The sequence below is a fragment of the Neolamprologus multifasciatus genome, chromosome 7, assembly GCF_963576455.1.
Source record: "Neolamprologus multifasciatus chromosome 7, fNeoMul1.2, whole genome shotgun sequence".
NCBI lineage: Eukaryota > Metazoa > Chordata > Actinopteri > Cichliformes > Cichlidae > Neolamprologus > Neolamprologus multifasciatus.
In genome coordinates, this window is record NC_140445.1 from 41,513,748 (window position 1) to 41,534,576 (window position 20,829).

Genomic DNA, 20,829 nt, shown 5'->3' on the forward strand with positions numbered 1-20,829 from the left:
GTCTCTCTGTGTTCTGTCTCTGTCTATGTTCCCTGTCTGGTCTAATTAACACGTCTGTAGTCCTCTCCCTGTGTTCATCCCTCTGTTCTGCCCAGTCTGTCACGTCTCCATGTCTCAGTGTCAAGTTCATGTCTTCAACTGAGTCTCAGTGTGTGTTACTTCTTGTTTTCTTTTGATAGTCTCTTGTCTCATGTGTGTGATGTTCAGTTTTTCTAATTATAATTCTGTTCAGCTGTGTTCCCCAGGTGTGTCCATTATCCTTAAATAACCTTCTGTGTATATACACTCTGGATCTCGCTCTGTTCGTTGTCGTGTACTCCCTCATTGTAGGTGAAGTTGAATGTGTGATTTTGTCAGACTTTATGGCATTATTGTGATGTCATAGGGAGTCGCATTGAAAAAATAAAAAGTGTGTAATACAGCTCTCGCCATGCCCTTTCATATGATATATTACTCAATATGGTTTTTCAAGGACAACTTTGACTTTGGGCATTAACAATGAAGATGAAAGTCAAATGATTAACCAACATGGGTACTCGTGTCCCCCAAAGTGTATTGTTGTGAAGTTTGAAGACAATCTATAAAAATGTGTGGTTTTTACTGATTTTGGCATTTGGTGTGACCTTGACCCTATTTACGGGGAGAATAAAGAAAGAGTGGAAATAAAAACTGTCGTTTTTTTTTTAAAGCTGAGTTTGCTAACTTCCCTTCCTCTTCACAGCTGTTAGGCTCAAACATATAATGTCCACTTTCCTATTGCAATGAGGAACAGTTAACTTGGAACAGCTAGGATCATCTGACCTAAGAAGTGATTGGTTTTTTTTAACTTTTGCAACACCTTGGGCTAGTTTTTAGCTGTAATCCTATCACCAGAGGTCAGCTTTCCACATGAAGATACAAGTAGTAGGTGAATGAGTTTAAACAAGTGGACAAGCAACGGACAGTGGACAGGAGAACTGAAGAAGAGAGTGCAGGCAGGGTAGCGTGAGCGGAGACAAGTGTCAGGGGCGATTTGTGAGAGAAAGATAGCAGCAAGAGTGAAAGGTAAAGTTCACATGCTATGATATATTGTTCGGAGGCAGTGGCACTAACAAAAACACAGCAGGCATATCTGGAGGTGGCAGAGGTGAAGATGCTTAAGTATTCATTGGGAGTGACCAGGAGACAGGATTACAAATGAATACATCAGAAAGACAGCTCAGGTTGAGCAGGTTTGGAGACAAAGGCACAGCTGAGATGGTTTGGACTTGTGTAGAAGAGGAATAGTGGCTATACTGGACTAAGGATACTGAATATGGAGCTATCAGTCAGGAGCAAAAAAAAGAGCACCTGTGTGTTAACTAAGAGCACTATCAGACAAGAACTATGTCCTTGATAACACAGCATTCAAGGTCGTTTATAAGGGTAAGATGTGGTGAGTTCAATAACTCACTTATACCCATTTCTAAAACTTATCTTCTTCTATGTACATTATACAGTTTAAAGCGTGTATTGTTTGCTCTTTTTAATTGTGATTACATTTGTCTATGAGTGCACCATGTACATATGGTTAAAAGTAGGTTGCTGTGCACCCTATAATGGTGTCCCAGTATATAGATTTAATAATTAAATCTATGGTGGACAAAGTTTATCTGTGAAACTGTGACCGCATGAATGGACACCACTTCATCATAGTTTATTATTTTTATAAAATTTTAAAGTGAGGTCAAAGTAGGTTGCCCTTACAGCCCCTATGCTTCCCAACACTGCACCTACATAATAACAACATTCATCGTAAACAACAGCAAAGCTATTTTCGTGCCACACGCTCTAGAGCAAAACTGTTCATGTGAATCTCTTAGTGTGTGGAAATGTAGATTATGGAGAAGTCTGTGCATAAATAAACAGACTTTTACTTATATTTCATGCTTCTAATCTTACTGAGCACTCAAAGTGCGTTTCCAACTACATCCCATTAACCTATTCTCACATACATTCACACAGCAACTCTCACCCGCACTCAACAATGGACACATTATTAAAAGGAAAACCTTTTATGGACTGAATTTCAAAAATGCTTAAGGTCAAGTAGAAAAAAGGCTGAGCTGTCAACGTGGTAGCTGTATTCACCAAACGATGCCCAAACTACAAACTAAATCGAGATTGTGAGCCTACAATTATGCCTGGAATAATATATAAGCGTACCAAAGCCATTACAAAGGAAGGTTTTCCTGGACAAAAGTATCATTTATCTCTATCCATTTTTTCTTATCAGCCGGAGAAAAATAATGATCCTTTCTTTCATTTGTTGCCACTTCTTTTAAGCCACCTGTCTCATTGTACTCCCTGCTAGCATGGTACTCTCATGGTACACTGCCACAAAAGCTCTCTCTCTCTCTCTCTCTTTTATACACAGTTTATTCCAAACCTCTTGAGTGGGCTCTTTTTTACCTCCAAATTCCCTCCTTGCTTTATTTGATAGGTGCATTTCAGTGGATAATATGCATCTGACAATAATAATATGATAATACAGATTTTCCAAAGGTACCACTCTTGTCCTAAATCACTTTGCCACCTTCCTTGTCATGATCTGGGGGAATGGCTGGAAAATTCCATGAGGCTTCTGAGTTTCCTTGGTCTCCACCCCTGGATGGAGCCATCATCTCTCCTGTAGTCCCGCACACCTGGAGCTGGTCCTCAGGTTGAGGATTTAAGCTCCACACAGACTCTCCTTCACCGCCACTTCGTCAACTACCTCAAGTTGGTAATCTGCTCCAAGTTCCATGCTCTTGTCTCTTGTTTTTTGTTTACCTTGTTTTCCTGTGCCACAGTTCACCTGGACCTTCCATGCCAGTTTCCTTCAGCTCCAGTTCTTCTTGGAAAACCTCTCCATTCCGGAACGTTCTCTGAACTCCACATGCCTGCCCTCCAGCCATCTCTCACCATCTCAAATGCAGTGGAACTCAGGTCAGCCTTTACCATTACTCACCTGGATTCTCGCCGCCTTTTCCTTAAAGCCAAACTCCACCCTGGCTATAAGTAAGCTATACCAGTAATACTCACCTTCTCCAAGCATCCTTCACTCCACCATCATCCTAACACCCTTCCCCTTTTTTCTCAGCCCGCTTTGCTTCAGTTGATCCTGTAAATTCCCAGTTTTCCCTTATTGACCCACGGCCACGCTACTACGCCACCCACGCCATGCTCCTGTCTAATCCACGTCTCACTTTGCCACATACTAGTCTCTGCTTTTTCAATAAACACTGTAAACAATTCTTGCCATCTCTGCTGTGGTTCTCTGCATTTGAGTCCAGTTTTGCTATCGGCCTACAGCCGTGTTGTGACATTTCTGGATCAACTGACATGCTTCTACCTCTCTGCTACCAATATACATACAGTGGGAGGTCTTCCATGTGCCAGATCCTTCTATGCCTTGTGTCCTAGCCATCTGTTATCATTCTTACTTAACAATTATCTTCATAAAAATAACTTAATAACTCCCATTGTTATGGAGACAGTACTTTCATTGATGCAATTTGTCTCCAAGACAAACAAACTAGTAGGACATTGGTAGTAAAAACTGGTAGGACCTGGTTTTAACCCCCAGATATTTGCCTTCAAGGACTGACTTTAGGGCCATCATGGATGATGGGGATCTAGGGTGTAAGCAGCAATAATGCTGTCAATAATGGTTATAGTACACAGGACCTCATTTTGGCTCCTGAATAGACTTTGGAACTGTGTCACTTCTTCATGGTTTAATAAGTGTTTTATGCTGAATCACTTGAGCATGATGATATTGAGAACCTGTGTAAGACAGATGCTTCTAGCTGCACAAAGAGATTTTGTTATGCAACAAAAAAACCTTTTCTTTTACTAACAGCATCAGTTCATTATTCTGAGGCAGATGGTGTATCAAAATCATAATCCTAAAAATACTTTTCTATACGTGCTGCCACAAATATAAAATTTGTCAAAGGCAAGAAAGACAATATAATATCAAATGCATGTCCTGTATCTGTAAATAGCCAAGCCTATCCCCACAGGCTCAAGATGAGCTACAAAAGCTGTCTGACAGAATACAGAAAACAAATTCCTGTAAGAAAACAGTCAAACCGAATAGCAGCACATCGTTTCCCATTAAAATTATACTGATATTACAGTAAACAGTGTGTACTGGGCAATATTTACTCTTTTCTATAAAATACCATAATATACTGTGGACAGCGTTGTATTCTGGGAATGATGTTAGCATCAACAGCAGCAAATACAAAACCTTAGGCCTCAGTTCCACAGGCCTAGAGACTGGTTGGTGACTCCCTGGCAACCTGCAGTCACTAGGGAAAAATGCTTGTTCCCTAATTGATTGACAAATGGCTTCTCAAGCTTGCTGACAGTCACTGGGTAAAATCAATTCCAAAGAGACAGATAGAGATTGTAAAGAGCCCATCTTGAAAGACAACATATTTTGACTGACTTAGAATAGAATAACTTACAAAATGCACTTAACTGCTAGTTTTGGGTCATAATGAATGGAGCATCAAGCTTATCAAGAAAGTGTTCACTGTGGTTACAACATAAGGGAGTCAATTACCATTTTCACACAGGTTTTGGGCACTTCCACTTTTTGTCTTTGCTTTTCAGACGTTAGGTCCACCTGTTATAGTTGTTATGGTCCACAAACATATTGCAGGTATGTGAGGAGAAGGAACTCAAAAGTCTTCTCCTAACACTTCACTCTGAGAATACAGGCTTGTGGTTCCTACACTTTCCAGAACAAGAATGGGAGGCAGAGCTATCAGAACCTATTCTGTTGAACCAGCTCCTGGTTGGGAATCAAGACACAGACATGCTCTCTACTTTAAAGATTAGGCTTAAAATGTTTGGTAAAGGTTATAGTTGTAGGATATAACTATAACCTTTAGGCTTGGCTGGACCAGGATGTTTCAGGTAATCTTGAAACATCGTCAGGTATGCTGCTTCACACACACACACACACACACACACACACACACACACACACACACACACGCATACACGCATATATATAGATAGAAAGATAGATTTTTATGTTTTTTTATTTTTGCTAACTTTTCAGATGTTAGTTATACTAGCCTACATTTTTGCCACCTCTTAGCAAACTGGCATATGGTACACTGCATAGCAGGAGAGCTTTTCACTTCATATAGCTGGAAGAAGACTCTTTTTGTTATTCAAAAAGTCTTTTTCTATTTAATCTCAAACTGTAAATTTCAGGCAATTCACTGGAATCAGTTGAAATTTATCTGACTGAATTAGTTAAATAGCATGTGCTACGTTTTCAAAATAAATACTAGCTAACTGATTTATCTTTTATTATTGTGTTAATGTGTGCAAATTAAAGAATTAGAAATAAATTACTAAACATACAGACAACAGGATTCATTATCCAGGTGTAAAAGATCTGGGAAAAACCAGATCTTCTACTAACACAAAACAAACAACTGACAAAATAGTTTAAGTACAATGTCAGTAAAAGTTACTTTGGAGAGTGAAGGCAAATTAGTGATTAATTATGTTACTATTAAAAAATCACTTTAAAAACCTGACTAATAAACAAAAGAAATGGGGAGAGTTATATGGACAGTGAACAACAACAAAACAAAAAAATTCTCAGATCTGAACATAATGTTTTTGACACACTTGCTGCCCTAACTGTTCTCATTGTGACTGGATTGAAACGAAAAATCAAGGCTTACTTTGTAGCATTACTGTAGTTTTGTTTTTACAGTGCCAGATTAAATCGGTTCAGCCTGGTTGGAGGGAAAAGTTTAAAAACTTTCAGCTTTAACGCCATTTTGAGCTATCTGATCACAACATTTTGGTGACCTTTAATTTTTGATGTGTGAATTAAGACAAAAACAAAAAAAATGGCCCAAACGGGGCCACAATGAGAATATATTTTATTTTATATGGCATCACCTGGTCATCTAGCACTGCTCTGGGGAAGTATACAGTTTTGGGGGGGTTTTCACTTACTCAGACATAAAGGACGGCCTCCAGGACTACCATCTGTCAACAGCAATATTGTCAAAATAAGAAGTATTCTGTCACAGAATGATGCTAAAAATACTTTGTGTTTTTAGGCTAAATTATTTCATTTTTATAACTAGGATGCGCTATACGTCTCTGAACAGAGACCATCCAAAATGCTGCAGTGAAAGTACTAACAGAACACGTCACAGTCTACATTAACTTCCTGTAAAAATAAGAATTCAAAATCCTTCTCCTCACATACTAAGCTCTTAATGACCAAGCTCCATCATACATTAAAGAGCTCATAGTACCACATTATCCCAATAGAGTGCAGCCTTGCTTGTTGTTTCTAGCTTTGCAAAAGTAGAAAAGGAGATAGGGCCTTCAGATTTCCTCCTTCCTTTCCTTTCCTTCCTGTTTGTTTCCCAAAGCCTCCGTTTGGTTTGGGAGACAGACAACCTTGGTTTGTAAATTTTTGATAAAAAAAAAGGGATACCACCAGTAACCCCTCAGTTAGACCTAAAGCTCTCCCAAGATGCACTACGCATCTCTCCCCTACCTCATGCATGTGTACACTGTAGTTTGTGCTTCATCCTCTCTGTAGCTGCCCTCTCTCGAGTTGCCACCTGCTTCCTCACAGAGCATCATTGGATTTCTCTGTTTAATGCTGTTGTCTTGACCGTACTATGTTAAATTTTCTGTGATGTGAATTGGTACTAAATAAATAACAGATTAATTATTGAAAATGCAAAAAATGCAATTCTGTTGTTTATTCTTAAGATAATACGAGAGCAATCCCATTTTGAAAAACTAGAAGACATTCGAGTGATTAAAAACAGATCCAGTGTATTTGTGATGTTTGCTATATCATTTTCCTGCAAATGACTAACTACTATAAATCACTGACTCATCAAGAGTCCAAGCTACCAAAATAACTGGCAAACATAGCATCCACATGATCCAAAATCTCCGTTTTCAAAAATACCCGTGTACCTGTGGACGTAGCCTAAATTGCTGAAGATTTCCAATCCACACGTGTTGGACCAGTTGCATTTTTTTCTCCTTGAAATAATCTCTAACATTGTTCAGAGCTGCAATGCAGAGTGAAAATGGCTTTACAAAACCAATAATATTGTAAAAAAAAACAAAACAAAAAACCCACCATTTTTCAATAATATCTACAAAACAGCCCATGTGCAGCTTCGTATAAAGTAAAAAAAAAAGAACAAAAGAAGACACAATTCATACAAATAAGGTCACACCAGATGAAGAGAATTCCCCTTTTCTTTCCACTTAGTAACAGAGAAAGAGACCCCCACTAATGTGAAAACATGAATAATTGACTTGGTGAAAGCATTCCCAAGACACACACACACGCACGCACGCACACGCACACACAGCGAGTGACAGAGAGAGAGAGAGAGAGAGCATTGGGAACAACCCAGGGAACACCACTCCCAAAACCTATGTGCCTGTTCTCCCACACACACTGTGCACAACTACGTGGGGGGAGAGAATGCAAAGATAAAGATGGCTACCATTATTACTACACCAGGACAGAAATTACAAGCATAAGCGCTAGACAGACAGACAGACAGATAGACAGACAGATAGCTAGCTACATAGATAGACAGATTCCCCCTCCTTCTCTCTATCCTCCTTCTTTCCTGCTAATTCTCACCTTTCTGCTCCTGCATCCTGTTACGGTTATTTTCTACTGTGGCTGTAATTTATGACCATACATTCTAGGCCCTCATAAAGCCCATGCACTGTACGCAGCCTATGTGTAAATAAAAAAGGGTCAGTTCTGCATTGAAATTCTTCAATATGTATGACTCTGTATGCATCCTCACAGTATGTGTGTGCGTGTTTGTCTGCGCTGTCTTTGGCATGTGTGTTCTTACCTGAGGCCTGGAGGAAGGGGGCTGCGTATGTGTGCGTCGTGGCCTTGGTCGGGAGGCAGTGTAGTGCCTTAGAGTCTGTCCCTGGGTGGGTAGAGGCTCCATGGGAGAAACAGTGTATCCAGATCTGGGGAAGGGGCCCGGGCTGGGGCAGCAGCCAGGGAAGGGAGCCTCTCGCCTGTGTAAGCCTCCGCAGCCAGCTGCCTCCTCCGTTGGAGCTTGAGCGGAGGAGTAAAAGAGGGGGAGACTGGGAAGAGGAATGAACGATGCTCCTCTCGCTCCTGATACTGCTTCTGCAGCATCCGCTGCTACCACCTCCCCCTCCCTCCGCCTACTCCCCCTCTGTCCTGGGGGGGAGGGGGACGGGGAAGTAGAAGGGGAAAGGGTGGGGCTTGAGGCTGTGAGTGACAGTGATGTTGCTGTTGGTAACCAAGGCAGGCCACACCTTCCTCCTCCGTCTTTCTCTCCAGCACCTCCTCCCCACTCTCTCTCTGCTCCTCTGTCCCTGATCTGCTGCTCCCAGTCTGCATCCAGGAGACCTGAGAATGAAATAAAGCAAGTGTACGGTGTACATTTTAGGACATCGTCAGGTCTCAGGAAAAAAGTTGTCAGGTCTCAGACTCGCATGAAAAAATGTCAGGTATAAGTCTCACATGAAAAAATGTCAGGTCTCAGTCTCACATGAAAAAATGTCAGGTATCAGACTCACATGAAAAAATGTCAAGTATCAGACTCACATGAAAAAATGTCAGGTATAAGTCTCACATGAAAAAATGTCAGGTCTCAGACTCGCATGAAAAAATGTCAGGTCTCAGTCTCACATGGAGGCTGCCATCTTGCAAATTTGGAGTAGTGACTTGAGGTGGAGCGACTGTGTAACGCTCCCGCCCACACACCCGCTGGACATGACCGCAAACCGCCCCCCTACACTTTTTACGTAGCCCGGCTGCTCGAGTTTTGTTTGCTGGTTTACCGCGACTGACGACTCGTTTAATTAAGGTAAATACAACCATGTCACTGTTATAAAAAAGACACACAGTTGATCATCTTATAGTTCTAAAATCAGTCTGTTGTTAATTCGTTTGCTAGATTAGCCGCTAGCATACGCACTGTGTTGGAGGCTTGTTGCTAGCTAGTTAGCGATGCTACACACCTGCTACTCTAATAGTCTGTGTTATTGAAGAATTCAGCACTCCTTAGGTTTTGTTATACATTTTTAGACAGCGATGAGATCATCTGCACACTCTACAGAAGCCCAGAGTTTCTGTTAATATCAAAAATATAATGCTGTCCTTTGAGATTTTAACATAAGACTGTGAGTGTAATGGATCTAAAACTGTTTAAATCTCTACATCCTGGTAACATGGAGACTTTAAAAACATCAGCAGAACATCTCAGTAATGTAGTCTAATTTGTTCTTATCATTTAATAATAGAGTCCATATTATATCAACAGCTACATTCACCCGGGAGAGAAACTAGTGAGGGAGACCATCAGGACCAAGCTGGGTTTCCTGGGTCCATCCATTTCTTTCATCACAGCTGTCCTGTGCCAGAAGTTCTGTTGACCCACTCAAAAAGGCATCATTTAAGAAACACCAGGAAGACTGAAGCTCCCTCACAGGGAAATCTTCAGCACCCCTCCGTAGGCCCGCCCCAGGAGATGGATAAACCCAGCATTTCATGAACACTGTGATGAGACCTTTGCTTTGTGTAATGTTATAAATACTCGGATACTCCCCAAAGGCTCCAGACTTTTATATAAATATATGATATTCAGTCCTGTAGAAAGTTATATATTTAAAAATATGTGATCCTCTCTGGTTACTCTGGTATGAATAACTGTGAATCACTTTAACTGTGAATGAATTCCAGATGACAAGTTTGTAGTGCAACATACAAGTGATGACCTTTGACCTTCATCAGGTTTCATTTAATTGTGTTAGAGAAAATCTCATATGCTCTTCGTGCAGCTGAGTACATCAAGTGTTTAAAACGGAAGCTGTGCAGGTCTGAGATCAGCAGCTTTCTGAAACACCAAACTGAGGTCCTGTTAATGCTGATATATAGTGACACAGTTACATGAGTGATTAATCCTTTTGTTTTTTTGTCTTTAACTTTATCAATAAAGCTGCAGCTTTCACTACAGCACATGTGGTACTCTAATCTTTGTACTGTTTTCATCAGTTCATTTTACAGTTAACATGTGAACATGTTGGATGATCTGTCTGCTGTCACTCGATGGGGCTGAGGTCTGAATCTGAGGGTAGCTCCTGTAATCACAAAGACAACAGAATCATCAAACTCAGATATAAATTTTATCCCTCAAAATTGAAATAAAGCTGATTCTTCTGTCCTCACACACTCAGGATCTGAAGTTCTTCTCTTACATTTTTTTTTTCAGTATTACAGTACACTACAGTACTTTAATCCATAGTTCCCGATTAATGAGGAGTTACTGAAGTACAAGCTTTTAAAAGAAATGTTACTGTCTTTACAGATGTGGCAAGAGATTGAAAACATGCTGTTGTTTGCACATAATTAATATTCAGCTCTGCACAGGAGCTGAAGCAGGGTGCAGCCTGTTGCTTTTACAGTATAATACTTGTAATAAAAGTACAGTAACAGTAATTAGTGACTGAGCAGCCCGGGGCGTTTCTCTTAATTACTTTAGTAAATGCATTCACCTGCACAGATTAGCTAAACGAACCCTGACATCTTAGCTAGCTAGGTCTCAGGACCTAGCTAAGGACGGTAGTTACGGAGTAGCTTACAAACACATTTAATTTACCGAAACAGTGCAGCGGGGCCTCGGGTCCTTCTGTCTGGTAGTCCAGTTTACTGAAGAACACTTCCGGCTGTCAGGTTAAAACACTCGGTCGTGTTTTCGAAGCGTAAACGCTGGGCGTCCTCTCAGAGCCTACGCTCTATCTGCTATTCCCGAACAGAGATACGCAAGTTTCTCCGTGACTGCAGCTGTCACTACAGTCATTGGTGGGACGTGACAACAGCGCCACCTGCAGGAAGATTTTCTCTCTGTCTGATAGCTCGTGTTCTGAGACCTGACATTTTTTCATGTGAGTCTGAGACCTGACATTTTTTCGTTGAGACTGAGACCTGACATTTTTTCATGTGAGTCTGAGACCTGACATTTTTTCGTGTGAGACTGATACCTGACATTTTTTCGTGTGAGTCTGAGACCTGACATTTTTTCGTGTGAGACTGATACCTGACATTTTTTCATGTGAGACTGAGACCTGACATTTTTTCGTGTGAGACTGATACCTGACATTTTTTCGTGTGAGACTGATACCTGACATTTTTTCGTGTGAGACTGATACCTGACATTTTTTCGTGTGAGTCTGATACCTGACATTTTTTCGTGTGAGTCTGAGACCTGACATTTTTTCATGTGAGTCTGAGACCTGACAACTTTTTTCCTGAGACCTGACGATGTCCTAAAATGTACACCGTACAAGTGATAAAAAACGACATTCAAAATGAGATGATGAAAGAGAAAAGGCTAAAAAGACTGGGTCCCCAGTCCACGGGATAAACAAGCATTTGCTGGAATGTACTGTGTGTGCATGGGAATATCTAAGCAGCACTCTTTATGGAAAGCATTGAGAAAAACAAAAAAAACAAACAAAAAAAACACTCAAAAGTTTTATTCAGTCGAAAAAGTGATTTGAAACTGAAATTATAACTTTTGCCACTTAAAAAAATGGGGGAAAAAGTTTTAAAAAATTGAATTATTTTATTTTGAATCGGTTGCTTTCATGCATTTTTTTTTTTTCAGTTTTAATTTTTCGCCTGCTTCAAATTAATTTTTTCAGTTTCAGTTTTCAAATCCTTTTTTCATTTGCAGGTCTTTTTTTTTTTTTTTTTTACATTTTACCCTGATTTTGTGTTGTGTGCGTGTATGGGGGGGGGGGGGGGGGGGACGCGGAGACTAATGATTGACAGGACGTGTTTCTTAAAAATTAAAAACGAGTATTTTGGTTGAAGATGGCCACCGCTCCTCCACGGTATGATTCTGGCACCAGCCAACAGGTAAGAAATACGGTTGATGATTATCCTATGATGGACTATATTGACAGGCGATTGCTTCTAACATACTGATATACAGTAAGGTGGGGAAAAAATTAATACAGCAACAAGGAATACTGTTATCTGATTGGCTGGTAGGTCACTAACTGTATATTACAGTAAAAGTCCCACACCTTAATACAGCTTTAACCCTATTGTATATATGGAGTTCATAGCTCTTGCTAAGAACGAAAACAAATAATTTATTCAAAAAAATCTTTTAATTCTTTCTTACGCATGTGAGACATTCACAAAATCACACAGACAGTCTGGATGTTCTCTTATCTTTGTGTGTGTCAGATTTTATTACTTTCAAAACTATCAAGCTACAGGACAGGTTGGGCCTGGCCTACTGGTTGGGCCTCTTTTACAGTGAAAGGTCCACAGATTTGAAGCATTCTACCACCAGAAATGAAAACATTGACTGATTTTATAGTTTTTAATCCAAAGGCAAAATTATGACTTAAACAAAGGGAAATCTGTGACCACTGAAATGAGTCTACTGTCCTTCTTAACTGTTGTTCTTTGAAGTTTGCATCTGTATTGGTTGATGTTGTTCTATAATTTTTGTGTTAGTTACTCTACTGGTTTCTGTATTTGTATTGTTATGTTGTGTCTTAAAAATCTAACCAGGGACAAGGTCTGCAAATTAGTGGTTATTAATATTCTATGGTACCAGTCGTGTTTTATTTAAACACAGCAATTTTAATATGTGTTGTCCCTGCTGCATAGATAAATAAATTCAAGAATGCAAATAGTCCTCTCCTCCATCTTCTCTCCATCTGATCTCTCCTGTGGTAAGAGTCACTGGTGTGAAAGTAAACAGGCTATGCTCCAATTAACCAAACAGTGCTGCATGTCTGCCACAGAATAGTTCAGCATGGCACAGCATATATGACGAATACAGCATGATATGATGGAAGGGTACATGTACATGAGCTCAGATGTAATAGTGGGCAGTTTGTCACCAGATTACCCTTATACAGAATATGGCCGTGATACCATCAGAATAGCATAGAATAGAATAGAATAGAATAGCCCTTTATTGTCATTGTACATGTACAATGAAAGTGTGGATGCTCCAGACCAGTTGTGCAGGAATTAGATATAAATAGTAAAACAGCAGGAATAAATAAGAAACAAGTGAAAAGGCACACAATAGAGAACAGGTTGCAAAGTGCTTGGAAGTAGTCATCACATAAATTAGATGCACCTCCATGGAGGGGGTGCTGGAGGTGTCGGTGGCCGGGACACTGAGAGTGCCCACTGATGGTGGTGCAAAAAGTGTTCCATGTTACCAGGCCCTTCCTTAGTCCAAGAGAGATGTACAGTGTGTCAGTATACGCCCAGCTATGGTGTACTCTGGTCCACTAAACCCTGGTTCACCCGGGGGCATTGCAGTAATCGGAGTGTGTGGAGATTAGGTGTTTAATTGGGGACACTCATAAATATCCTATAGTGCCTGTGGAAATTAAATACAGGGGCAAAACATATAGACTGAAGGCTGTGGACGCACCTCTTAATTTTGGGAACAGATTAAAGGGGAAGTGTGCAGGGGTGCATTCATAACCAGTAAAGAATTGCGATGTCTGTGCTGGGCTTAGTGGTAATGCAAGGTGGTCTGACACTGACTCTGGGCAAACCACGGGGCATCCTGAACCAGCCAGCCATCCTGAAAGTGCCCGTTACCATTAATGGTCAGTCTGAAGTACTGCCCATTAAATCTGTTCGGAACAGCGTCTACCACCCTCAGACTGGCAGGTTGGTGGAGCGCTGAATAAAATGTTAAAGTCTCTGATTTGTAAGTCCATTCACCAGAACGGATGCAATTGGGATCGCTGTTTAGACCCTCTGTTGTTTGCAGTTCGGGAAGTGCCCTAGGCCTTAAGGATTTTCTCCCTTTGAGTAGTTTTTCAGCAGGAAGCTACAGGGGGTTTGAACCTAAATAAAGAAAACTGGGAGGACCTGAGAGCAAAGCTACACACATTGGGGAGCTTATCAGCAGGCACTGTATATATAGTACTCTGCTAATGTTTTTATATTTTGCTTGTGGTTTGAACACAGGTCGTCCAGGCTTTCTGAAAGTTTGGACATTGGTTGTGTTTTTTTCCACTCAATTTCAGTCCAGTCTTTGTACCTAACCATTTTCAGAGGAAGGAAGAACTGCAATGAAAATCAGTGGCAACAGGTCTTATGGAGTGATGAATCCAAATGGAAAGTTTTATTTCAAACAGTCATCAGCATGTTTGGAGGAGGTCAGGGTTTAGGGCTACGTTTGAGCCTCAAACTCTGGTGTTGGGAATCTTGAAATGTAGATAATACTATCTGTAAAGCATCAGATTGGGATGCGACTTCTGCAAAACAATGATTCCAAACACACTGTCACTGCAATAAATCCATACTTAGAAAAAGGCCACAGTGGAACAGCATCAGTCATGGATGGGCCTCCCCAGAGCCCCAACCTCAGCGTTATTGAAGCAATGTGCATTTATCTTGATAGAGAATGGAACAAAAGGAAGACACCATCCAGTGAAGAGCTTTGTAATGTCCTTCAAGGTGCTTAGAGAACTATTCCTGAAGACTACTTAAGAAATTACAAGAAAGCTGCTGCAGAGTTCAGGCTGGGTTGAAGAATAAAGGTGATACCAGTAATTCATACTGGTAACTATCATACCAGTAACTGACTTTCAAGCTTGTTGTCTTTTTTCCCCCCATAAATTGTATTTCCATGTAGGCTTCAATAAATCACTGCACCTATATCCCTTTTTTCTAATGAAATGTTATAAAATGAGTGGGTAGTCAGGACATTTGCACAGTGCTCTCTATATATGATAATAATTGATAGTAGACATTCTGATTATACTGAAACAGAATATAAGAAGACTGCATGAGATTACAGAAAGTAGACTATGATTTGAGCAAAACCAGATCATGTAAAGACACTAATTATTTTTTATCTACATTTAATATGATTTTTTACACTGTAAAAAATGTATTTTATTTTGAATTGTGGTTAGAATAACTGTTTTTGCTCTACCTGTTTGGAAACAGCAGTGAGTGACTGGACACATATAGAAGTTAAAACAGGTGAGTACAAATGACTCTAAATTAGATTTGGATTCTTTTGATGGTTCTTGCAGTTACCTCCACATGTACACTGAATGAGTTGAAGTGAGCAGAATCCAGATTCAGAGACTGGATTACACAATAGTTTTTACTTACTTTTAATTGAACAGGCGGGTCTCAGGCTCTTAGAGTAAAAACTATTTCTCCAAATTGCTGGACTGTACTGTGATGGAGAGAATAGAATAAAATATTAGGAAAAAATCGGAAAATTAAACAATTAGATTAAAAAAAAGAGTGGATGGATAGATAGGTGTGTGTTACTAACGTCATCAGTTGGGAAGTCACTCTCAACCACTTTGAGTTCTGGGATGTTGAATCTCTGGGTATTGCATGTATTTTCTTTTATAAGACAATCCTGTATAATACAAATATATATATGTATAAATAATACAAGAAAACAATTGTCCCCATGATTGCATATACCAAAGTTATTTGCATACAGTGCAGAACAATGCTTAAGAAGGTTTTTTCATTCTATTGAAGATAAAAATTAATTATATTGCTATTACTTATGTCATATACACTGCTATTAGGATTAAGCACTGAATTAGATGCATTGTGTGAAATGTCACCATACTTCCAGAATAGACTTCTAAACTCTCAGAGCCAATGAAGTGGTAGGACAAGTAAAATCACAGAGTGGGGTCCGTGGATGTCGAGGCTTATAGAGCTCAGAGAGGGGCGCAGTATGGATATTAAAAAAATAATGCTTGGACACTGCTAGCATGATGGACAGGTTTTTGATGGGGCTCCAACACAAACGCATAGCAGGAGATGAAGCATCACCAAATACGTTTCCAAACCAACTTCCTTCCAAGCCAAAGACTAGAAAATATGATGACGCATATCTTGACTTTGGCTTCACCTGCACGACGGCGGTGCCAAGGTACTGTCCACAAAGATTTTCTTGTAAAACAAAGGGGGGCCTAGTAAAAAACGTTTGGGAACCACTGTGTTAAAGCAACAACTTTATGAATAAAGGTACTCTAGGTTTCCCAGCAGAACATGTACTGTAACAAGATGACCTTCATTATTTTGGCTGATTGGGAGTGTGTAGTATTCACACACACACACACACACACACACACACACACACACACACACACACACACACACACACACACACACACACACACACACACACACACACACTTACTATTTTGTCCTGTGCCACTTTTAGATCCTGTAGCACCTGCTGCACAATGCTTTCAGCCAGAGTGACAGTCAGTGTTTTCTTCAGTTCACTTTAATAACACAACAGAGGAAATAAGGAACAACTTCATTTATGAGGACATGGTATAAGAGATGCAATGACTGTGCCAGAGATTTACAGTCAAAAATGTCTGCAGGGTAAACTCTACCTAACCAGACTGTGTCTTTTACAGTTTATGTTATTTGTTCTGTCTAAACAGAGAAACTAAAACAAAGATGCTTTCACAGTGTATTGTAGATCTAAAACTAAGGGTTCATACCTATCAGGCATTTATTTATTTAACTTTGAAAAAAGACAAAGAAATGTGTACATTTCAGTCTATAGTGTGTATAATGTATACACTGAGCATGGAACTATCACACTAAATAATCTTTATTTAACTCATCAAATAGGGCCCTCCTACAATATCTCTAATCCTGATATGATGTGCATTGACTTTACTGATATGTAATAGGTACTGATAGGTACTAACTCATAAGGGATCTCATTAAAAACATTAACTAAATATCAACCACTGCTCTGTGGAAATGTCCTTACTGCAGTCTGTTGTTGATGATGTGCCCTGTGCTCTCCACCAGAGTGCTTCTTATGAATATGTGTGTCTGTGTGCTTCTTTTGGAGACACACTCTGAAAGACACTCACACACACTAGACCGCTGGACCACCCGTGGGTACAAAGCATCAGCGTGTCTCATCAGGCCTTGAGACAGCTCCTGGAACACAGAGACTAGGACTTCAGTCAGGACAAGACTGGGCATCTGAAGACAAAACAGCATTAAACAATCTTCCCTCAAGACCAAGCTTGACCTGGCAAGCACCCATCACATCATTTCCAAAATGGCAGCACACCTGGGCAGCTAACTAATTTTAAAACCCCAGCTCTCTCTTACCAAAGGTAAATTTAAACCCATTCAACAATTCTAATCGTTAAATAACATGTCACATATAACCTAGTCTGGCAACATTTCTAAAACAGTTTGATATAGATGAAATTTGTCAAATATCGTTGTCACATACATGTCACATCCGGCATTAAACTCAAAACTGTAACGCTTGGTGTTGTCAATGCCTTTAACACCCTGACTGTAAACGACTTGGTGTCCAAAAGCCACTGAAACAAAAGAGCTTCCAGGCAGACGTTAGCCTGATCCTTTGAATTCACAAAGGGGGACGCCCATCACTGCGCATCACAGCTTCACCACCGTCACCCAAGAGAGCTCCTGTTGTTGATGATGTTCACACTAACAAGGTTGCATGTTGTGACAAGTGGGGTCATTGCAAATCTTGCAAAGTCAATTAACCACCATCATCTGAGAGAAATGTGAGGTGTGATGAGAAATTGCTTCAAATGTTACCGTTTGGCTTCAGACTAAACTCCCAAATAGCCTTAAGAACTTACAGTAATAGTTCGAACATGGTATTATGTTACAGAATTTTCATTTCTGATCGCTTTTTGCACACTTTTGTGTCTAATTTTTTTATTTTATTTTCTTTTTCTTTTTCTTTGTATATAAATATATACACAGAAATACATGTATGAGGGTTTTTTTAAATTAAAGACAGAATTTTCAAACGTCATTAACACCCTTAACTTAATTGGAAATAATATAGACAACTTTAAGAAAAGGGTTAAAACAGCAATTTTTTTTGCTTATTTTTAAAACTTTAGTAGACAAATTATGTAGCTAGCTGAAAAAACAGCGTCCATTCCAAAATAAATTCAATTTTTGATTGCTCAGACTACATGGCTCTACTCTATTTTGCCCCTTTGAACTACACTGTGTTCTGTAGATGAAGAAGCCCCCAAGTTATTTGCAAGCGAAGCCTTTTTTCAAGAATTTATTCATGCTTGATTTGGGCTACCTGTTTGTGCTTGTTGTTGTTGCTGAAGTTGAAGTTGGACATGGATCCTCATATTTCTTGAACGTGTGTGTGTATGCGTGTGCACACAGTGAGTGCTTTCTCAACATTTACCTGTATGCTCCTAGTGAACTCATTGGTCAGTGCAGTAGCCGTGTCAGTAAGAATGCTGTTCACAAAGTCTCCATCGGAGGCGCACTTCCTGCCTACCTCATATAGCGACGGCAGCAGCTACACAAATAATACCAAAAGAAATATTAGGTGGCATACAGCATCATTTACAATCCCTGGTCACTTTAGTGAGGATATTGTTACAGGTGACTTCATTCAAAAAGCATTCACTTCATTTAAAAGAGGTTTTTTGTATCTTATATTCTGTCCCCCTGTATTTGCAAAGGTAGCAGGAAAACAATCAAAACATACTTAAATATGCTTAAATATCCAAAATTAACTTTGAAAGCATGTACCTTTAAAGAGTCCCTGGCATGTTGCAGCACCTCGTGCGCTTTGAGGACATCAGCTTGGTCCTCTTGAATGCTACAGTGGCTTAAACGTTGAAGGCTGCTCTCTAACTGGCGACACATTCCATGGATGAGCTAAAACGGTGGACAACATACACATGTTTTCATTTGGTCAATTATTTCTTTGTTGTAACAATGTTTCTTGGTAATTAAGCTGTGAAGCCTGTTTAATTACCCTTAAAATGAGCCACATTTGTAAGGAAAATCATTTGTGGTTGAGCAGCAACTATTACTAGTTATATAAATTTACTAGTTGAAAAAATTATGTTGTACTTACATAAATTAATATCTTGTATTTTTACTGGCTTACCTTTTCAGACTGTTGAGTTCTAAAGACTTGTCGAAGTTCTATGCTGTCAGACTGTCTCTGGTTGTTTCTGTCTAAATGCTGCTGAATCTGAACACACACACACAAACAAAGACACACAGTTGAGGTCCGGAAAAAGAAGAAGCCTTTCCAAACAACAATTAATATATATTACTATATATATAATATAAATTTGGACTGTATCGCTACATAGAGTACAATGAATCTGTTAGATGTGTATGCTGTCTGCATTTGCTGTCTCAGTTCTCTGATGTCCAAAAAACACATTTTCAGCAATAGAAAACAAGAAAAAACATGAACTTCAACTGTGATGTAAAAATAAATTGACCCTTGCCCTAAACACATAAAACACATACAATCTTAAATAACAACCTGCTAAACACACTGACCTTGTGCAGGGCCTCTTTTGTTCTGTCAGGGTTGCTACGGTAACTCGGTGTGATATCAGCAAGGGGAAGAGACATGTGCTGCAGAGTGAAGTTTCTGCATAACAAAGAAACTTAACATCAAATTATGGATCTGTTCAACTGTGCACAGGGAGAACATGCAAACTCCACACAGAGCATCAGCCTGGATTCAAACCCAGGACCTTCTTGCTATGAAGTACCAGAGCTGACTACTGCACCGTCACCCATATTGAGTCTGTCTTTCTTTTAAAGATATATTTAATAGGAAAATGGGAACTAGGTGCAGCAATTTATTGGGACTTGCAAATACCTTTCTATGATATGACCACCTTTATTCTTCAACACAGCCTACATTCTCTCATATAATTTTTCTAAATAGCCTTCAGGAATAGTTCTCAAAGCATCTTGAAGGACATTACAAAGCTCTTTTGTGGATATCGGCTGCTTTTTGTTCTGCTGCATAAATATATGATTTAAATTGTTCTTTGCTAAGTTGTCTATTATATGTAGACATGTTACTGGTTCATTCCTTGGGTTAGGTGCCATTTTTATGTTTGAAAGACCCATAGATCAGTCTTAAGCAGCTTAGGAATCAAATAAGCAAGTGAACACGCAAAACATTCCTTTGAAATTTGTCAGCTATAAGGACTGGACTAAACACGAGTGAAAAAGCAGCCAGTGTCTCAAAGGAATTGTATATTTTAAAAAACATTTTTTCTGGTAAAAGCCAGCAAAGCATTTTTTGACATTTAGCTGGACGCTGTTATTTAACAAGTGCAAAAAGTATTTTAATTAACAAAGTCTTAATGTTGGTTGTCTTTTGGTGTCCTTATAGCTTTGCCTGTGTGTGTGTGTGTGTGTGTGTGTGTGTGTGTGTGTGTGTGTGTGTGTGTGTGTGTGTGTGTGTGTGTGTGTGTGTGTCCATGACCTCTCCAAGGCATCTGCTACATCCTGGAAACCTCTAGCAGTCACACTGTTTCTGTCCCATGTTAAAGTCCTTAAAAAAGAGAGATCAGTCAGTTTGAGGAAATACAGCTCTGTCTTCCACTGATATTTCATACTTTCTCTGCCTCTGAAAGGATGATCTTTAATTCACTAATTAGCTGTTTGGATTAGAACATTTATTAATTACAAACATTCTTAAAAGAGAGAGAGAGAGTGTGTGTGTGTTTACATGTGCACCTAAGGCTGGTATTACTCATCAGGGCTTTGGACAGCATTTTAGCTCCTGTATCTCCAATAAAGTTTCCACTAATGTCAAGTTCAACCAGAGCAGCATGACCACCCAAAGCACTCAGCAGAATGTGCATCCCAGTCTTCAGCTTGGAGTCAGACACTGATAAAGACTGCAAGGGCTGCAAACACAGATTTCAATTTCAGGGTCACAGGCA

At 39.7% G+C, this 20,829-nt stretch overlaps 1 protein-coding gene across 1 annotated transcript in view; it reads right to left on the reverse strand.

The window, feature by feature from the left end:
* The window catches only part of carmil2 (capping protein regulator and myosin 1 linker 2), a 65,068-nt gene that overhangs the window by 20,501 nt on the left and 23,738 nt on the right, over positions 1-20,829 (reverse strand). The window contains exons 21-31 of the mRNA XM_085167392.1: positions 20,621-20,793; positions 20,367-20,435; positions 19,421-19,514; positions 19,014-19,100; positions 18,650-18,778; positions 18,297-18,413; positions 16,860-17,035; positions 16,266-16,353; positions 15,375-15,464; positions 15,206-15,272; positions 7,899-8,434 (exon numbers count right to left, since the gene is read on the reverse strand). Of these exons, the coding sequence (XP_085023518.1) occupies positions 7,899-8,434; positions 15,206-15,272; positions 15,375-15,464; positions 16,266-16,353; positions 16,860-17,035; positions 18,297-18,413; positions 18,650-18,778; positions 19,014-19,100; positions 19,421-19,514; positions 20,367-20,435; positions 20,621-20,793 (1,626 nt within the window). The remainder of the gene's footprint in view (positions 1-7,898; positions 8,435-15,205; positions 15,273-15,374; positions 15,465-16,265; positions 16,354-16,859; positions 17,036-18,296; positions 18,414-18,649; positions 18,779-19,013; positions 19,101-19,420; positions 19,515-20,366; positions 20,436-20,620; positions 20,794-20,829) is intronic.